Source organism: Leucoraja erinacea, chromosome 10 (genome assembly GCF_028641065.1).
Source record: "Leucoraja erinacea ecotype New England chromosome 10, Leri_hhj_1, whole genome shotgun sequence".
Taxonomy (NCBI): domain Eukaryota; kingdom Metazoa; phylum Chordata; class Chondrichthyes; order Rajiformes; family Rajidae; genus Leucoraja; species Leucoraja erinaceus.
In genome coordinates this window covers 2,528,378-2,545,683 of record NC_073386.1, presented here as the reverse complement: position 1 = coordinate 2,545,683, position 17,306 = coordinate 2,528,378, and the positions used below count along the sequence as shown (strand labels likewise).

Sequence of the window (17,306 nt, the reverse complement as noted above, 5' to 3'; positions counted from 1 at the left end):
TTGAGAGGGGATCTTATAGAAACGTACAAAATTCTTAAGGGGTTGGACAGGCTAGATGCAGGAAGATTGTTCCCGATGTTAGGGAAGTCCAGGACAAGGGGTCACAGCTTAAGGGGAAATCCTTTAAAACCGAGATGAGAAGAACGTTTTTCACACAGAGAGTGGTGAATCTCTGGAACTCTCTGCCACAGAGGGTAGTCGAGGCCAGTTCATTGGCTATATTTAAGAGGGAGTTAGATGTGGCCCTTGTGGCTAAGGGGATCAGGGGGTATGGAGAGAAGGCAGGTACGGGATACTGAGTTGGATGATCAGCCATGATCATATTGAATGGCGGTGCAGGCTCGAAGGGCCGAATGGCCTACTCCTGCACCTAATTTATATTTCTATGTTTCTATGTTTCTAACATGGAGCTGGGCTCTAATCTCATCAGCTGGTATCTTAAGGACCTGCAAATCAGATTCAGGTGGGGGGGAGGGGCGGGGTGGGGGGGGGATTTTGACCAAAGCCTGCTCCTGTTTCATATGTGTTTACAATTTTATAGGAAAACCTGAGCCCTCGAACTCAGCAGTAAAAACACGATCCCTCATGGTGTGCCTCGATACAAGCCTTTATGATCTCGTAAACCGTCAACAGATCACCCTGTAGCTCTCTCCGTGCCACGGGAGCTGAGGCAGGGAGAGGCTGAAGGAAACGTTGAACTTCTCCGATCTGTCCTTGCAGCCACAACTTCCTACAGACGATAGACACATAAAGCTGGGGTAACTCAGCGGGACAGGCAGCACATCTCTGGAGAGAAGGAATGGATGGGTGTGACGTTTCGGGTCGAGACCTTCCTCTAGTCTCCGCCCCGACACGTCACCCATTCATTCCTTCTCTCCAGAGACAATAGACAATAGGTGCAGGGGTAGGCCATTCAGCCCTTCGAGCCAGCACCGCCATTCAATGTGATCATGGCTGATCATCCCCAATCAGTACCCCGTTCCTGCCTTCTCCCCATATCCCCTGACTCCGCTATAACCATATAACCATATAACCATATAACAATTACAGCACGGAAACAGGCCATCTCGGCCCTACAAGTCCATACCGAACAAATTTTTTTCCCCTTAGTCCCACCTGCCTGCACTCATACCATAACCCTCCATTCCCTTCTCATCCATATGCCTATCCAATTTATTTTTAAATGATACCAATGAACCTGCCTTCACCACTTCCACTGGAAGCTCATTCCACACCGCTACCACTCTCTGCATAAAGAAGTTCCCCCTCATATTACCCCTAAACTTCTGTCCCTTAATTCTGAAGCTATCTTGAAGAGCCCTCTCTTGAAAGTATCCAGACAACCGGCCTCCACCGCCCTCGGAGGCAGAGAATTCCACAGACAACTCGCTCTGTGAGAGAAAGTGTTTCCTCGTCTCCGTTCCAAATGGTTTACCCCTTATTCTTCAACTGTGGCCCCATCGACCGGGGACGTTGGCCTGGAGTGCAGACTGACATAGTGCCTGTGTACTACCAGTGCGCTTGCTATAATCGTCACGGGTCGAACACACGCACACGCACGCACGCTCGCACACACGCACGCACGCTCGCACACACGCACACACGCACACAGACACACCACACGCGCACGCGCACGCACACACGCGCACGCACACACGCACACGTGCACACACACGCACACACACACGCACATGCGCACGCACACGCACACACGCACACAGACACACCACACACACGCGCATGCACACACGCACGCACACATACACCACACACACGTGCACACACACGCGCACGCACACAACACACACACGCACACGCGCGCACACGCGCACACACACGCACAGGCACGCACGCACACAGACACACCACACACACGCACACACACGCACACACACACACAACACACCACACACACACGCACATGCACAACACACAACACACACGCACAACACACAACACACACACCCACACACACACCCACACACCCACCCACACACACCCACCAGTCTGAGTGAGGTCTTGTACAAACTAAAGGGCCTGTCCCACTTGGCCATCATTTGCGTGTAATTTACGCAACATCATTTACGCGTCACAATGCAACGTGTCACGCACGTGATGCGTGCATGGTGCGTGGTGACATAGGCAGTGATGCGCGGCGCCCCAGGATTTTGGGGATGTACAAAATTTTCGCGCGCCATCTGCGTGTCGGGCAAATAACACCCAAGTGGGACAGGCCCCTTAAACCCTGCCCGCAGGCCCCAAGCATTGTTGATACCGTTCCACACTCGGTCTACTGCCCATAATAACAGTATATTACCAGCGCACCAAGCTCCCTTAATGTCTGATCACTCAAGGCGCTCGGTCCTCTTGCCTGCTCTGCTTTCTGAGATTGATTCAGAATTGTAAATTCACGTTCTGCTTCTTCCTCCTGTATGGGGAGGAACTGCAGATGCTGCTTTCAACCAAAGATAGACACAAAATGCTGGAGTAACTCAGCGGGTCAGGCTGCATCTCCCCGCTCCCGTCCGGCAGAAGGTACAGAAGCTTGAAAGCGCGCACCGCCAGACTCAGGAACAGCTTCTTCCCCTCTGTTATCAGGCTTGTGAACGGTCCTTCCATAAGCTGGGGTACTGTCCGATTCACCTCTACCCCCATTGCGGACATTGGAACTGATGCGCAACAATGCTGAGAACTATATTCTGCACTCTGTATCTTTCCCATCACTCTGCCTATTGTACCTATGTCTGAATGTTCTCACCTCAGTCCTAAATGGCCTCCCCTTTATTCTAAGACTGTGGCCCCTGGTTCTGGACTCGCCCAACATTGGGAACATTTTTCCTGCATCCAACCTTTCATCTCTGGAGAAAAGGAATAGGTGACGTTTCTGATCAAGACCCTTCTTCAGACATGAAACGTCACCTATTCCCTTTCTCCAGAGATGCTGCCTGACCCGCTGAGTTACCCCAGCACTCTGTGTCTATCTTCAGTGGAACTGTTTGCTTCGGGGCAGTGCAGTAAAGCTGTTCCCACAATACCACCCACAGATTATCTTTCAAACATGCAGTTATCCTCTCAGATAGTTTTTACTTGTGGCTGCACCTTGATCCTTTCCCCCCCCCCCGGCGTTTTCTGTGCGTGTGTGGTCACGCTTCCCTTTAATTTCCGTGCGTCCGTGTTTAGTTTAGTTTAGCGTAGAAACTGCACATCGACTCCACGCTGATTAGCGATCACTCAGTACACTGCACACTAGGGACAATTTACCATAGCCAATTATATATGTATACTAGACCAAGTGCAGACCCGTTGGGTCTGCTCCCCCAATGGTGTGATTCCCCCAACCCAATATTCCACCATGCACCCGTCTCCTCCAATGGAATTGAAGCCGTTGCCAAATGTAAGTTTCCAGCACTTCCCTGCCTCCCTCAATTGCACCTCCCCTGCCTGCTGCAGCAGTGAAAAGTTCAGTGTTCCTGTCTTGCAACTTTGTTTCGAAGTGTGTTGGAAGCTGATAGGAAGGAGCAGCCGTCAACGAATCAAAAGGCAGGAAGGGATCCGTACTGCAGGCGGACGGCGGACGGATTTGAGTTTTATATATTAATAGATAGATAATAGATAATAGATATATGTATATATAGAGAGAGAGAGAGTTTGATGGCCTGCACTCTGCCTGAAATGCTATGAAATTGAGTTTGGTGACCCGAACTCCCGTGTGACGCGAGTCAAAATGGCGATCTGAAAATGGCGGTGGGCCCCGGCAACCCTTCCCCAACTGCGCCCACGTGGATAGCGGGCAAGGCAACCCTTCGCCAACTGCGCAGGCGCGGCTGACGGGGCCGGCAAGTGGCAGCACAGTGCCGTTCACGGGGAGAAAGTAAATATAGGTTTATAAAGGAAATTACTTAATCAAATTGAATGAAACTTGCTACTGCACACCCCAGGTAAATGGTGAGTAAGGTGGGACTAAAATTGATGCGCTATCGTGTACCGTTTTAACTGTATTTCGGGAACATACTTACAAGCAAAACTCGCGTCACACGGGAGTGCAGGACACCAAACTCATTTTCATAGCATTTCAGGCGGAGTGCAGGCCACCAAATTGCCAAACAACTCATTACATTGTCATTAAGGCCTGCAATTCATTTATTGCAAGTACATTGCAGACTCACAGTTCAGTTGATTCACAGCTTAGAATCACAGTTGTGGACTCTCCCTCGCGATCTTCCAGAGTGACTGACTCACGTCCAGGCATCCAGCGTTGTATAGTCCTGCCCACCCGGATGGTGATTGACAGGCGAGAGGACCAATCAGCTGATCTCAAGATTTTTTAAACACTCATAACTTTTTTATTTTTCATCGATCAGAAAAACCCTCAGCGGACGAGGACTTTGTGAGTAAGCTGGCCAAAAATCATAGCGAGATATGGTAGCGTTTTGTCTAAAATCAATATACACCACAGGCAGGAAGTGGTCAAGATGAGACTTTTAGTTATACAGATAGATACTAGGCCAACTGGGACCCAATGGGTTCTTGTCCTACGGTAGGCCTGGTCCCCCAATGCAATATTCCACCACTCACCCATATCCCCCACGGGAGGCGTGCTCCCCCAACGCAACCCGTTCCCCATGGCAACATTCCACCACTCACCCATATCCCCATATGCACACAGGTTTGGACACAAGCATATATATACAAGCATATAGAGATACAGCACGGAAACAGGCCCTTCGGCCCACCGAGTCCGCACTGACCAGCGATCCCTGCACAGGTTCACTATCCAACACACACTAGGGACATTTATACCAAGTCAATTAACCTACAAACCTGTACGTGGTACAAACTCCGTACAGACAGCATGCATGGACAGGATGGAACCCGTGCGTCTAGCGCTGTGAGGCAGCAACTCTACCACTGCGCCACAACGTTGATTATATCGAGTTACAGTGCGCTATGATTACATATTCTGTGTTACGGCTGCAAGGAGGAATCTCATTGTCCTGTTTGGAACATATTTTTTTTTTTTTTTTTTTTTTTTTTTAAATTTCAAAATAGTCTTTATTCAATTGACAAATATATACAATTCCTGAACCATTCAAACAAATTGGAACATATTGAAACAAAACACTCTTAATGCTTGAGGAGAGGCTACTGGGTCAGAGGCTGGTGGGAGATAAAGGCCATGGTAAGGTGTCACATTTAGGCAAGCAAGACATGTTCATTTCTGTAGGAGATGAGTGAGGGTTACACTAACATGACCAATTCATGGCAGTGGCTGATCATCTTAGCTTCTTAATTACGGAATTTACTTAATTAACTTAATTAGCTCGGCATGGGATTTGAACTCCTTATCATCCCATCTCCTGGCGAATTGAGTTCCTTTGCTCTGGCACAAAGTCAAAGTCTGAAGAAGAGTCCCGACCCGATACGCCACCTGTTCGTAGCGGATACAAGGAACAGCAGGTGGTGGTTTAAAAAAAAAAAAACACAAAGTGCTGGAGTAACGCAGTGGAGCAGGCGGGGTCTCTGGTGACGTTTCAGGTTGGGACCCTTCTTCAGGCTGAAGAGGTGTCTTGACCCAAAACGTCACCTACCCATGTCCTCCATAGATGCCGCCTGACCCGCTGAGTTACTCCAGCACTTTGTGGGGTTTTTTTTCTCTGAGTTGATTCTCATATGCAATAGACAATAGACAATAGGTGCAGGAGTAGGCCATTCGGCCCTTCGAACCAGCGCCGCCATTCAATGTGATCATGGCTGATCATCCCCAATCAGTACCCCGTTCCTGCCTTCTCCCCATATCCCCTGACTCCACTATCTTGAAGAGCCCTATCTAGCTCTCTCTTGAAAGCATCCAGAGAACCGGCCTCCACCGCCCTCTGAGGCAGAGAATTCCACAGACTCACCACTCTCTGTGTGAAAAAGTGTTTCCTCATCTCTGTTCTAAATGGCTTACTCCTTATTCTTAAACTGTGTGGCCCCTGGTTCTGGACTCCCCCAACATCGGGAACATGTTTCCTGCCTCTAGCGTGCCCAAACCCTTAATAATCTTATATGTTTCAATAAGATCCCCTCCCATCCTAAACTCCACAGAGTGTACAAACCCAGCCGCTCCATTCTCTCAGCATATGACAGTCACACCATCCCGGGAATTAACCTTGTAAACCTACGCTGCACTCCCTCAATAGCAAGAATGTCCTTCCTCAAATTAGGGGACCAAAACTGTACACAATACTCCAGGTGTGGTCTCACCAGGGCCCGGTACAACTGCAGAACAGTAGGCGGAAGTGCAGATACGGTGAAAATCCTGCTAATCCATGCATCGTTCTGGTAAACCTCATCTAGACCCTTTACAAAGCCTCCCCCCCCCCATCCTTCCTGCAACAGGGCCCCACAACTGCACGCAACACTCCAGGAGCAGCCTAACCAAAGCCCTGTAAATGACCCATGCATCATGACCTCATAGAATTCATCAATGCCACGCCACTCACTAATTTGCAAGAGGATCTTACAAGTCAGGTGTTTGCAAGCTGAGGACCTAAAATTCAGATTCAGATTTAGATTCAATGTTATTGTCATTGTGCAGTGTACAGTACAGAGATAACGAAATACAGTTAGCATCTCCCTAGAAGAGCGACATAGAATAATGAGCAACAAATAAATATATTTACGTGCATACAGTCATAGTAGTGCAATTATTTTTTTTTCTGGTGGAAGGAGTGTCCGGGGGGGGGGGGGTGATTGGCAGTCACCGAGGTACAGTGTTGAGTAAAGTGACAGCCGCCGGGAAGAAGCTGTTCCTCGACCTGCTGGTCCGGCAACAGAGAGACCTGCAGCGCCTCCCGGATGGTAGGAGGGTAAACAGTCCATGGTTGGGGTGAGAGCAGTCCTTGGCGATGCTGAGCGCCCTCCGTAGACAACGCTTGCTTTGGACAGACTCAATGGAGGGGAGCGAGGAACCGGTGATGCGTTGGGCAGTTTTCACCACCCTCTGCAATGCCTTCCGGTTCGGAGACAGAGCAGTTGCCATACCATACTGTGATGCAGTTGGTAAGGATGCTCTCGATGGTGCAGCGGTAGAAGTTCACCAGGATCGGAGGAGACAGGTTCCCTCTGTGGAGTTTGCACGTTCTACCTGTGACCCCATGGGGTCTCCTCCCACACGCCAAAGATGTGTGTGGGGGTGGGATTGTAGGTTAATTGTCCCAGGCAGTTGATGGGGAAAGTGGGATAACACAGTGATCGGGTGATCGATGGTCAGCATGGACTTGTTGGCCCGAATGGCCCGTTTTCTCACTGTATCTCTAAAGACCCCCTTCTGAGTTGATTCTCATATCCATGTGCTAAATCAGTGTGACCTTATCTCACCTCCCAATGGTGCCTGGTTAATAACTAATAACGAGACCCCTTCCTCAATATTTTGAGCTCTTTTCCTTAGACGAGTATCCTTGCTGTATCCCTATAGCCCATTCCCAATAAATCTTGTGTTACCAAAAACAGCTTTACAAAAACAATTCTGCCAAGAGGGAAAAGGGGGTTGGGGTGTAGAGGGTTTCAACCAAGTAATAACAAACTATTTCTTCCCACAAGATTTTCAGCTATGTTTTCATAGCTGTAACTGTATTTTTGTTTCTGCAAGCTAAAAACACTAAAGGCTGTACGTTTAATAGCGTTACATTCGACAAGTGTCAATCGGAGGAATGGCTTTTTATTAGCAATGACCACCTGCGGTGAACCTGACGAGAGAACATGGTGTCTGGTTACTGCAGGGAGATTACATGGACATTTTGTTTCTCCCCCTGGACTATTTTCCCCCGCTGCAGCTTTTTTTCTGCTTGTCAATTTCCAAAGTGGCTTTTATGTGGTTGTCTAGTTCCCGATCGAAATCGCGTTAATACAGATTTGGCGCGCATAGATGGTGCAAACTGTGTTAACTAACACATGTATCATGTTACATCCAATTAACATTATGGAATCACGTGCGTGGTAGCAGGAATTACACGGTTCACAGTTCACGGGAACACGGTTCACCAGACTGATTCCTGGGATGTCAGGACTGTCTTATGAAGAAAGACTGGATAGACTTGGTTTATACGCTCTAGAATTTAGGAGATTGAGGGGGGATCTTATAGAAACTTACAAAATTCTTAAGGGGTTGTGGACAGGCTAGATGCAGGAAGATTGTTCCCGATGTTGGGGAAGTCCAGGACAAGGGGTCACAGCTTAAGGATAAGGGGGAAATCCTTTAAAACCGAGATGAGAAGAACTTTTTTCACACAGAGAGTGGTGAATCTCTGGAACTCTCTGCCACAGAGGGTAGTTGAGGCCTCAGTTCATTGGCTATATTTAAGAGGGAGTTAGATGTGGCCCTTGTGGCTAAGGGGATCAGGGTGTATGGAGAGAAGGCAGGTACGGGATACTGAGTTGGATGATCAGCCATGATCATATTGAATGGCGGTGCAGGCTCGAAGGGCCGAATGGCCTACTCCTGCACCTAATTTCTATGTTTCTATGTTTCTAATTACCTGCAGACATGTCCACAAATGTAGAGATGCACTTTCTAGATTTGAAGAGATGCATGATCTACGCCTGGTCTAATCTACCCAAAACATCACCTATTCATCCTTTCCAGAGATACAGCCTCTCCCGCAGAGTTACTCCAGCATTTCAGCATTTTGTGTCTATCTTCAGTTTAAACCAGCATCTGCCGTTCCTTCCTACACATCTAATCTATCTTTGTTTTTTTTAAATGTTGGTCTGTTTTTTATGTGTACGGGTGTGCGTGCGATCTGTGTATTGTTGCTGTATATGTTGTTTTGTTTCATGTTTGTTTTAACTGTAAGGTGTCCTTTAGAGTCCTGAAAGGTGCCCTTACATAAAATGTATTATTATTATATATATGTATTATATAAATGTATAAAATTGTACAAGGCATTGGTGAGGCCAATTCTGGAGTATGGTGTACAATTTTGGTCGCCTAATTATAGGAAGGATGTCAACAAAATAGAGAGAGTACAGAGGAGATTTACTAGAATGTTGCCTGGGTTTCAGCAACTAAGTTACAGAGAAAGGTTGAACAAGTTAGGGCTTTATTCTCTGGAGCGCAGAAGGTTAAGGGGGGACTTGATAGAGGTCTTTAAAATGATGAGAGGGATAGACAGAGTTGACGTGGATAAACTTTTCCCACTGAGAGTAGGGAAGATTCAAACAAGGGGGCATGACTTGAGAATTAAGGGACAGAAGTTTAGGGGTAACATGAGGGGGAACTTCTTTACTCAGAGAGTGGTGGCTGTGTGGAATGAGCTTCCAGTGGAAGTGGTGGAGGCAGGTTCGATTTTATCGTTTAAAAATAAATTGGATAGTTATATGGACGGGAAAGGAATGGAGGGTTATGGTCTGAGTGCAGGTGTATGGGACTAGGGGAGAATACGTGTTCGACACGGACTAGAAGGGTCGAGATGGCCTGTTTCCGTGCTGTAATTGTTATATGGTTATAATATATATATATATATATATATATATATATATATATATATATATAAAATACATATATATTGTATATATATATATACACACACACACACTCAGCAGGACAGGCAGCATCTCTGGAGAGAAGGAACAGGCGACAAGTTTCGGGTCGAGACCCTTCTTCAGACTGATGGTGTTGCTTCACAATCCAAAATACAAGGGTTACATGGAGAAGGCAGGAGAGTGGGATTGAGAGGGAAAGATAGGTCATGATTGAATGGGCTGAATGGCCTGATTCTGTCCCAATAACTTACAAACATGTTCTATGTTCCCCTGAGATCTGGTAGTGCCCAGTTTGTGGGCCGAAGAGCCTGCGTTGTACGTTCATTGTTGGGTTATTCAGCGGTAGAGTTGCTGCCTCACAGCGCCAGAGACCTGGGTTCGATCCCGGCCTCGGGTGCTGTCTGTATGGAGTTTGTGTACTGAGACATATTCTGGCCTGAAGGGCCTGTTTCCGCGCTGTATCTCCAGACTAAACTGAACTAAACGAAATAGGTAGCGCTGTGTAGGAAGGAACTGCAGATGCTGGTTTGAACCCAAGATAGACACAAAATGCTGGAGTTACTCAGCGGGACAGGCAGCATCTCTGGGGCGAAGGAATGGGTGACGTTTCGGGTCGAGGCCCTTCTTCGGACTACTGACCAAAGGGTCCTGTCCCCGAGACGTCACCCGTTCCTTCTCTCCAGAGATGCTGCTGCCCGTCCCGCCAACAGAGAGCTAGATAGGGCTCTTAGAAACAGCAGAGTCAGGGGATATGGGGAGAAGGCAGGAACGGGGTACTGATTGTGGATGATCAGCCAAGATAACATTGAATGGCGGTGCTGGCTTGAAGGGCCGAATGGCCTACTCCTGCACCTATTGTCTATTGTCTATTGAGCGAGTGCACCATTTTACGTGTCTACAGATTCAGATTCAGATTCAGATTCAATTTTAATTGTCATTAATTGTTTACCTCGAATGGTTGGTGCAGTTTCCCCCCTGCCGTGTCGGCAACGCCGGCCAAACCTCACCGCTGCGGAGATTCGGGAGCTCCAGCCGCCGGCCCAGTGGACGGCGATATCGGGTGCTCGCGGGTCCCTGGTGGGAGACCGCTTTTCGGAGCTTCCGCAACGGCAAAGGCAACCTCTCCCACCCGAGTTGCGGGGTTGAAAATCGCCTGGAGCGGGGCCTTGCATCGCCCGGCGCGGCTTCAAATTGCCGCGGGACTTGCTAGCGCACGCCAGGGGCTCCAACATCAAGTCCCGGAGTGTGGCCGTGCATCGCCCCGCGCGGCTTTAATGGCCGCGGGACTTATTTACCATCGCCCGCCGGGGGCTTTGATTTTGACACCGGGAGGAGAATCGGGAGAGCAGGGGAGAGATAAGACTTTGCCTTCCATCACAGTGACGTGGAGATTCACTGCGATGGATGTGTTTGTGTAAATTGTGTTGTGTCTTGGTTCTTTTTCTTGCGTGTATGACTGCAGAAACCAAATTTCGTTTGAACCTCAATGAGGTTCCAATGGCAACAAATAAAATCGAAACTAATCTAATCTTTCCCCGTTGTGTGTCTGGCAGGTTTCAGCCGGGCAGCCTTGCCCTTCGGCCTGGTCCGGCGGGAGCTGTCGTGCGAGGGCTACCCCATCGACCTGCGCTGCCCCGGGAGCGACGTCATCGTCATCGAGAGCGCCAACTACGGACGCACGGACGACAAGATCTGCGACGCGGACCTCTTCCAGATGGAGAACGTGCAGTGCTACCTGCCCGACGCCTTCAAGATCATGACCCAGAGGTATGAGAGACTCACTCGTCCCCTTGCTCAGACTGCGTCGCTGGTGTCAAGTCAAGTCAAGTTTATTTGTCACATACACATACGAGATGTGCAGTGAAATGAAAGTGGCAATGCTCGCGGACTTTTGTGCAAAAAACAAACAACAAAACAACCAAACAAACTATAAACACAATCATAACACACACGTTATGTCAAGACGCATGCATGGTTGAATGGGTTGGTCTTATCCCAACCTCATTTCAGGAAGGACATTCTTGCTATTGAGGGACTGCCATATGCTGAGAGATTGGAGCGGCTGGGCTTGTACACTCTGGAGTTTAGAAGGATGAGAGGTGATCTTATTGAAACATATAAGATACTGGGATACTAAGATAAGATATCATACTATAATATAGTTGGGATCATAGAGGGAGTGCAGAGAAGGTTCACCAGACTGATTCCTGGGATGTCAGGACTGTCTTATGAAGAAAGACTGGATAGACTTGGTTTATACTCTCTAGAATTTAGGAGATTGAGAGGGGATCTTATAGAAACGTACAAAATTCTTAAGGGGTTGGACAGGCTAGATGCAGGAAGATTGTTCCCGATGTTGGGGAAGTCCAGGACAAGGGGTCACAGCTTAAGGATAAGGGGGAAATCCTTTAAAACCGAGATGAGAAGAACCTTTTTCACACAGAGAGTGGTGAATCTCTGGAACTCTCTGCCACAGAGGGTAGTTGAGGCCAGTTCATTGGCTATATTTAAGAGGGAGTTAGATGTGGCCCTTGTGGCTAAGGGGATCAGGAGGTATGGAGAGAAGGCAGGTACGGGATACTGAGTTGGATGATCAGCCATGATCATATTGAATGGCGGTGCAGGCTCGAAGGGCCGAATGGCCTACTCCTGCACCTAATTTCTATGTTTCTATGTTTCTAACATATAAGATTATTAAGGGTTTGGACACGCTAGAGGCAGGAAACATGTTCCCGATGTTGGGGGAGTCCAGAACCAGGGGCCACAGTTTAGGAATAAGGGGTAAGATATTTAGAACGGAGATGAGGAAATACTTTTCTCATAGAGAGTGGTGAGTCTTTGGAATTCTTAGCATCAATGGGCAGTGGAGGCAGGTTCTCTGGATGCTTTCAAGAGAGAGCTAGATAGGGCTCTTAAAGATAGCGGAGTCAGGGGATATGGGGAGAAGGCAGGAACGGGGTACTGATTGGGGATGATCAGCCATGATCACATTGAATGTTGGTGCTGGCTCGAAGGGCCAAACAGCTACATAAATAGGACAGCTTTGGAGGGATATGGACATAACGTGGGCAGGTGGGACTAGTGTGGCTGGGACATGTTGGCCAGGTGTGGGCAAGTTGGGCCGAAGGGCCTGTTTCCACGCTGTATCACTCTATGAAGGTAGACAAAAATGCTGGAGAAACTCAACGGGTGAGGCAACATCTATGGAGCGAAGGAATAGGTGACGTTTCGGGTCGAGACCCTTCTTCAGACTGACGTGGTTTTCACGCAGAGACTGGTGAATCTCTGGAACTCTCTGCCACTCAGGGTAGTTGAGGCCAGTTCATTGGCTATATTTAAGAGGGAGTTAGATGTGGCCCTTGTGGCCAAGGGGATCAGAGGGTATGGAGAGAAGGCAGGTACGGGATACTGAGTTGGATGATCAGCCATGATCATATTGAATGGCGGTGCAGGCTCGAAGGGCCGAATGGCCTACTCCTGCCCCTAATTTCTATGTTTCTATGTATGGGTGGGCTGGGAGAAGAAAGGAGGAGGCGGAGACAGTGGTCTGTGGGAGAGCGTCCCGAAACGTTGCCTATTTCCTTCGCTCCGTAGATGCTGCCTCACCCGCTGAGTTTCTCCAGCATTTTTGTCTACCTATGTTTCTAATTGGTACCCGTGTCTCTGGGGCTATGAGGCAGTGGCTCGGCCAGCTGTGTCTCTGTGGCACTATACAATAATACACTTGTCTGAGTGCATCAGTGGACAAGGCAATGCTGCATTGAATTAGAGAGTTGTTGCCTTGCAGCGCCAGGGACCCGGGGATGCTGTCTGTGCGGAGTTTGCATGCTCTCCCCGTGACCCGCGTGGGTTTTCTCCGAGAACTTCGGTTTCCTCCCACACTCCAAAGATGTGCAGGTTTGTAGGTTAATTGTCTTGGTGTAAATGTACCACTCTCCACTTGGTATATAAATAGTACATGCTGTAACTGGTGGTCGACGTGGGCTGATGGGGTCATTTTCCATGCTGTATCTCTCAGATAAACTAAACACAGTCTCTCGGTGTTATACAGGCTGACCAAGATGGAAACATAGACAATAGGTGCTGGAACGGGCCATGGCTGATCGTCCCCAATCAATAACCCGTGCCTGCCTTCTCCCCATATCCCTTGATTCCGCTAGTCCCCTAGAGCTCTATCTAAAACACCTGTCCCACTGTACGAGTTCATTCCAAGAGCTCTCTCCTGAGTTTGCCCTGATTCGCACTCGGAGATTTACGGTAATGGCCGCTCGTCGGTACCCGGGGCTCTCGTGGACATTTTTGCAACCTGTTGAAAAATCTTCACGAGTCTTCCCGTGCTCACCTGCCGTTAGCGAGTCTTCCCGACCGAGTACCTGCCGTTAGCGTTACGAGCCGCTAAGAGACGTCCCCGAGCTCCGACGTACCCGCTGCGTTCATTCTCCGTGCTTACCACGAGTTCGATTTTTTTTAAACTAGGGAGAGCTCTTGGAAATGAACTCGTACCGTGGGGCAGGGCTATTACCCTCTTTTAAATCCATCCAGTGAATTGGCCTCTGTGGCAGAGAATTCCACAACCTCACAACTCTCTGGGTGAAAAAGTTTTTTTTCCCATCTCAGTCTTAAATGACCTCTCCTTTATTCCTAGGCTGTGGCCCCTGGTTCTGGACTCGCCCAACATTGGGAACATTTTTCCTGCATCTAGCTTGTCCAATCCTTTTATAATTTTATACGTTTCTATAAGATGCCCCATCTCAGCTACTTTCTTTTGCACTCTTCTGGCCCATATCTCTAAACCTTTCCTGTCCATGTATATGTCCAAACATCATTTAAATGCTGTTATAGCATCTGCCTCAACTGCCTCCTCTGGCAGCTCGTTCCATATTTACAAAACTTACAAAATTCTTAAGACTTACAAAATTCTTAAGGGGTTGGACAGGCTAGATGCAGGAAGATTGCTCCCGATGTTGGGGAAGTCCAGGACAAGGGGTCACAGCTTAAGGATAAGGGGAAAATCCTTTAAAACCGAGATGAGAAGAACTTTTTTCACACAGAGAGTGGTGAATCTCTGGAACTCCCTGCCGCAGAGGGTAGTTGAGGCCACAGTTCATTGGCTATATTTAAGAGGGTGTTAGATGTGGCCCTTGTGGCTAAGGGGATCAGAGGGTATGGAGAGAAGGCAGGTACGGGATACTGAGTTGGATGATCAGCCATGATCATATTGAATGGCGGTGCAGGCTCGAAGGGCCGAATGGCCTACTCCTGCACCTAATTTCTATGTTTCTATGTTTCTACGTTTCTATATACCCACCACCCTCTGAGTAGAAAAGTTGCCCCTCGGGTTCCTATTAAATCTTTGCCCTCTCACTTAAACCTATGTCTTGATTCCCCAACCTTGGCTTTAGATGTGAAATGTCTTGTGAGACTAACTATCGTGAAGGGAAGCAGCGAAGTGAAAGACCTGGATAGAGTGGACGTGGAGAGGATGTTTCCACTAGTGGGAGAGTCTAGGACCAGAGGGCACAGCCTCAGAATTAAAGCACGTTCTTGAATACCACAGGTCTCAGAGATTATGGGGAGAAGGCAGGAGAATGGGGTTGGGAGGGAGAGATAGATCTGCCACGATTGAATGGCAGAGTGGACTCGATGGGCCGAATGGCCTAATTCTACACCCTATCGCTTACGACCGTGCGACATTATGACATACCTTTAGGAAGGAGATGAGGAGGAATTTCTTCAGCCAGAGGGTGGTGAATCTGTGGAATTATTTGGCTGTGGAGTCCAAGTCAATGTATATTTAAGGCAGAGATTGATAGATTCTTGATTAGCACGGGTGTCAGGGGGAGAAGGCAGGAGAACGGGGTTAGGAGGGAGAGATAGATCAGCCGTGATTGAATGGTCTAATTCTTGTCGCGAGAATCGATGAACATAAACTTATGAATGTTTTCCCCCAGTGTTCTGGACATTAATTGTTTCCCCAACAAAACAAAAAGACCCACAATAAGTTATCGGATGGGTGAAGTTCGGACTTTTTGAGAGCTCCCTGGGCACAAAATGGCCACCGTGTGTTCAGACGAGAAATATGGAATGGATGTCAATTATATTTAATGGATTACAATGGCTTCCAAGGTCATAAAAGGTTCTATATAAATTAAGGTTTAGATCCAGATCTGAAGCATTGAGCATTTGATGAAGTGAATGAGCTATTGATTTTCTCACTAAATGAAGTTAGACAGCCATTTCGAAGTGCGGGAAGAAAAATTGTCGGGCAAATTGGTCATTTAATTATTTAGCGTTTTTTCTTGTTTGCTGCCTTCCCAAAGATAATAATTCTCCGTTTGATTTCTCAATACATCAAACGTCCAAGGTGGCTGACGGAGAGAATTCTCTTGTTTGTTTCTCAGTGGTGATTTTCATTTAGTTGAGCTTAGAGATACAGCGCGGAAACAGGCCCTTCGGCCCACCGAGTCCGCGCCGACCAGCGATCCCCGCACACTAACACTATCCTACACACACCGGGGGCAATGTACAATTTTCACCAAAGCCAATTAACCTACAAAACTGCATGCATTGAAATTAAGCATGCAGGTACAGCAGGCATTGAAGAAAGCGAATGGCATCTTGGCCTTTATAACAAGAGGAATCGAATATAGGGAGCAACGAGGTCCTTCTGCAGTTGTACAGGGCCCTAGTGACACCACACCTGGAGTATTGTGTGCAGTTTTGGTCCCCTAATTTGAGGAAGGACATTCTTGCTATTGAGGGAGTGCAGCGTAGGTTCACCAGGTTAATTCCCGGGATGGCGGGACTGTCATATGCTGAGAGAATGGAGCTGCTGGGCTTGTACACTCTGGATTTTAGAAGGATGAGAGGAGATCTTATTGAAACATATAAGATTGTTAAGGGCTTGGACACACTCGAAGCAGGAAACATGTTCCCGATGTTGGGGGAGTCCAGAACCAGGGGCCACACAGTTTAAGAATAAGGAGGAAGCCATTTAGAACGGAGATGAGGAAACACTTTTTCTCACAGAAAGGTGTGAGTCTGTGGAATTCTCTGCCTCAGAGGGTGGTGGAGGCCGGTTCTCTGGATGCTTTCAAGAGAGAGCTAGACAGGGCTCTTAAAAATAGAGGAGTGAGGGGATATGGGGAGAAGGCAGGAACGGGGGTACTGATTGGGGATGATCAGCCATGATCACATTGAATGGCGGTGCTGGCTCGAAGGGCCGAATGGCCTACTCCTGCACCTATTGTTTTTTGTTTATTGTCTATTGCACGTCTTTGGAGTGCGGGAGGAATCCCATGCAGGTCACGGGGAGAACGTACAAACTCTGTACAGACAGCGCCCGTAGTCGGGATCGAAGCCGGGTCTCGGGCGCTGTGAGGCAGCAACTCTACCGCTGCGCCACCGTGCCGTTCAGGATACAGCGATCCTTCGGACCCAGAGACAGACCATCTCTCTGTCCAGTTGCTTGGCATATGTGTTACAACATATAAGAGACATTTGGACCGGTGAATGGATAGCAACGGTTTATAGCAGGGGCCGGCAACCTACGGCCCATGGGCCGAATGTGGCCCGCAATCATCCGGGCCCGCCGAGTTCCGTCTGCACCGCATCCTGCGCAAAGCCGCCAGCACGGGCGCTCACCTTCTGCCAACACGTTTACGAAAGAACTGCAGGTGCTGGAAAAAATCTGAGGTGGGCAAAAAATGCTGGAGAAACTCAGCGGGTGGGGACATGCGAGGATTGCACGAGGCTGCCTCACCCGCTGAGTTCCTCCTGCA

General features: G+C 48.4%; 1 protein-coding gene across 1 annotated transcript in view; it reads left to right on the top strand.

Annotated features, from left to right (window-relative positions):
- The window catches only part of LOC129701302 (adhesion G protein-coupled receptor L2-like), a 114,947-nt gene that overhangs the window by 45,183 nt on the left and 52,458 nt on the right, over positions 1-17,306 (top strand). The window contains exon 2 of the mRNA XM_055642468.1: positions 11,079-11,292. Within this exon, the coding sequence (XP_055498443.1) occupies positions 11,079-11,292 (214 nt within the window). The remainder of the gene's footprint in view (positions 1-11,078; positions 11,293-17,306) is intronic.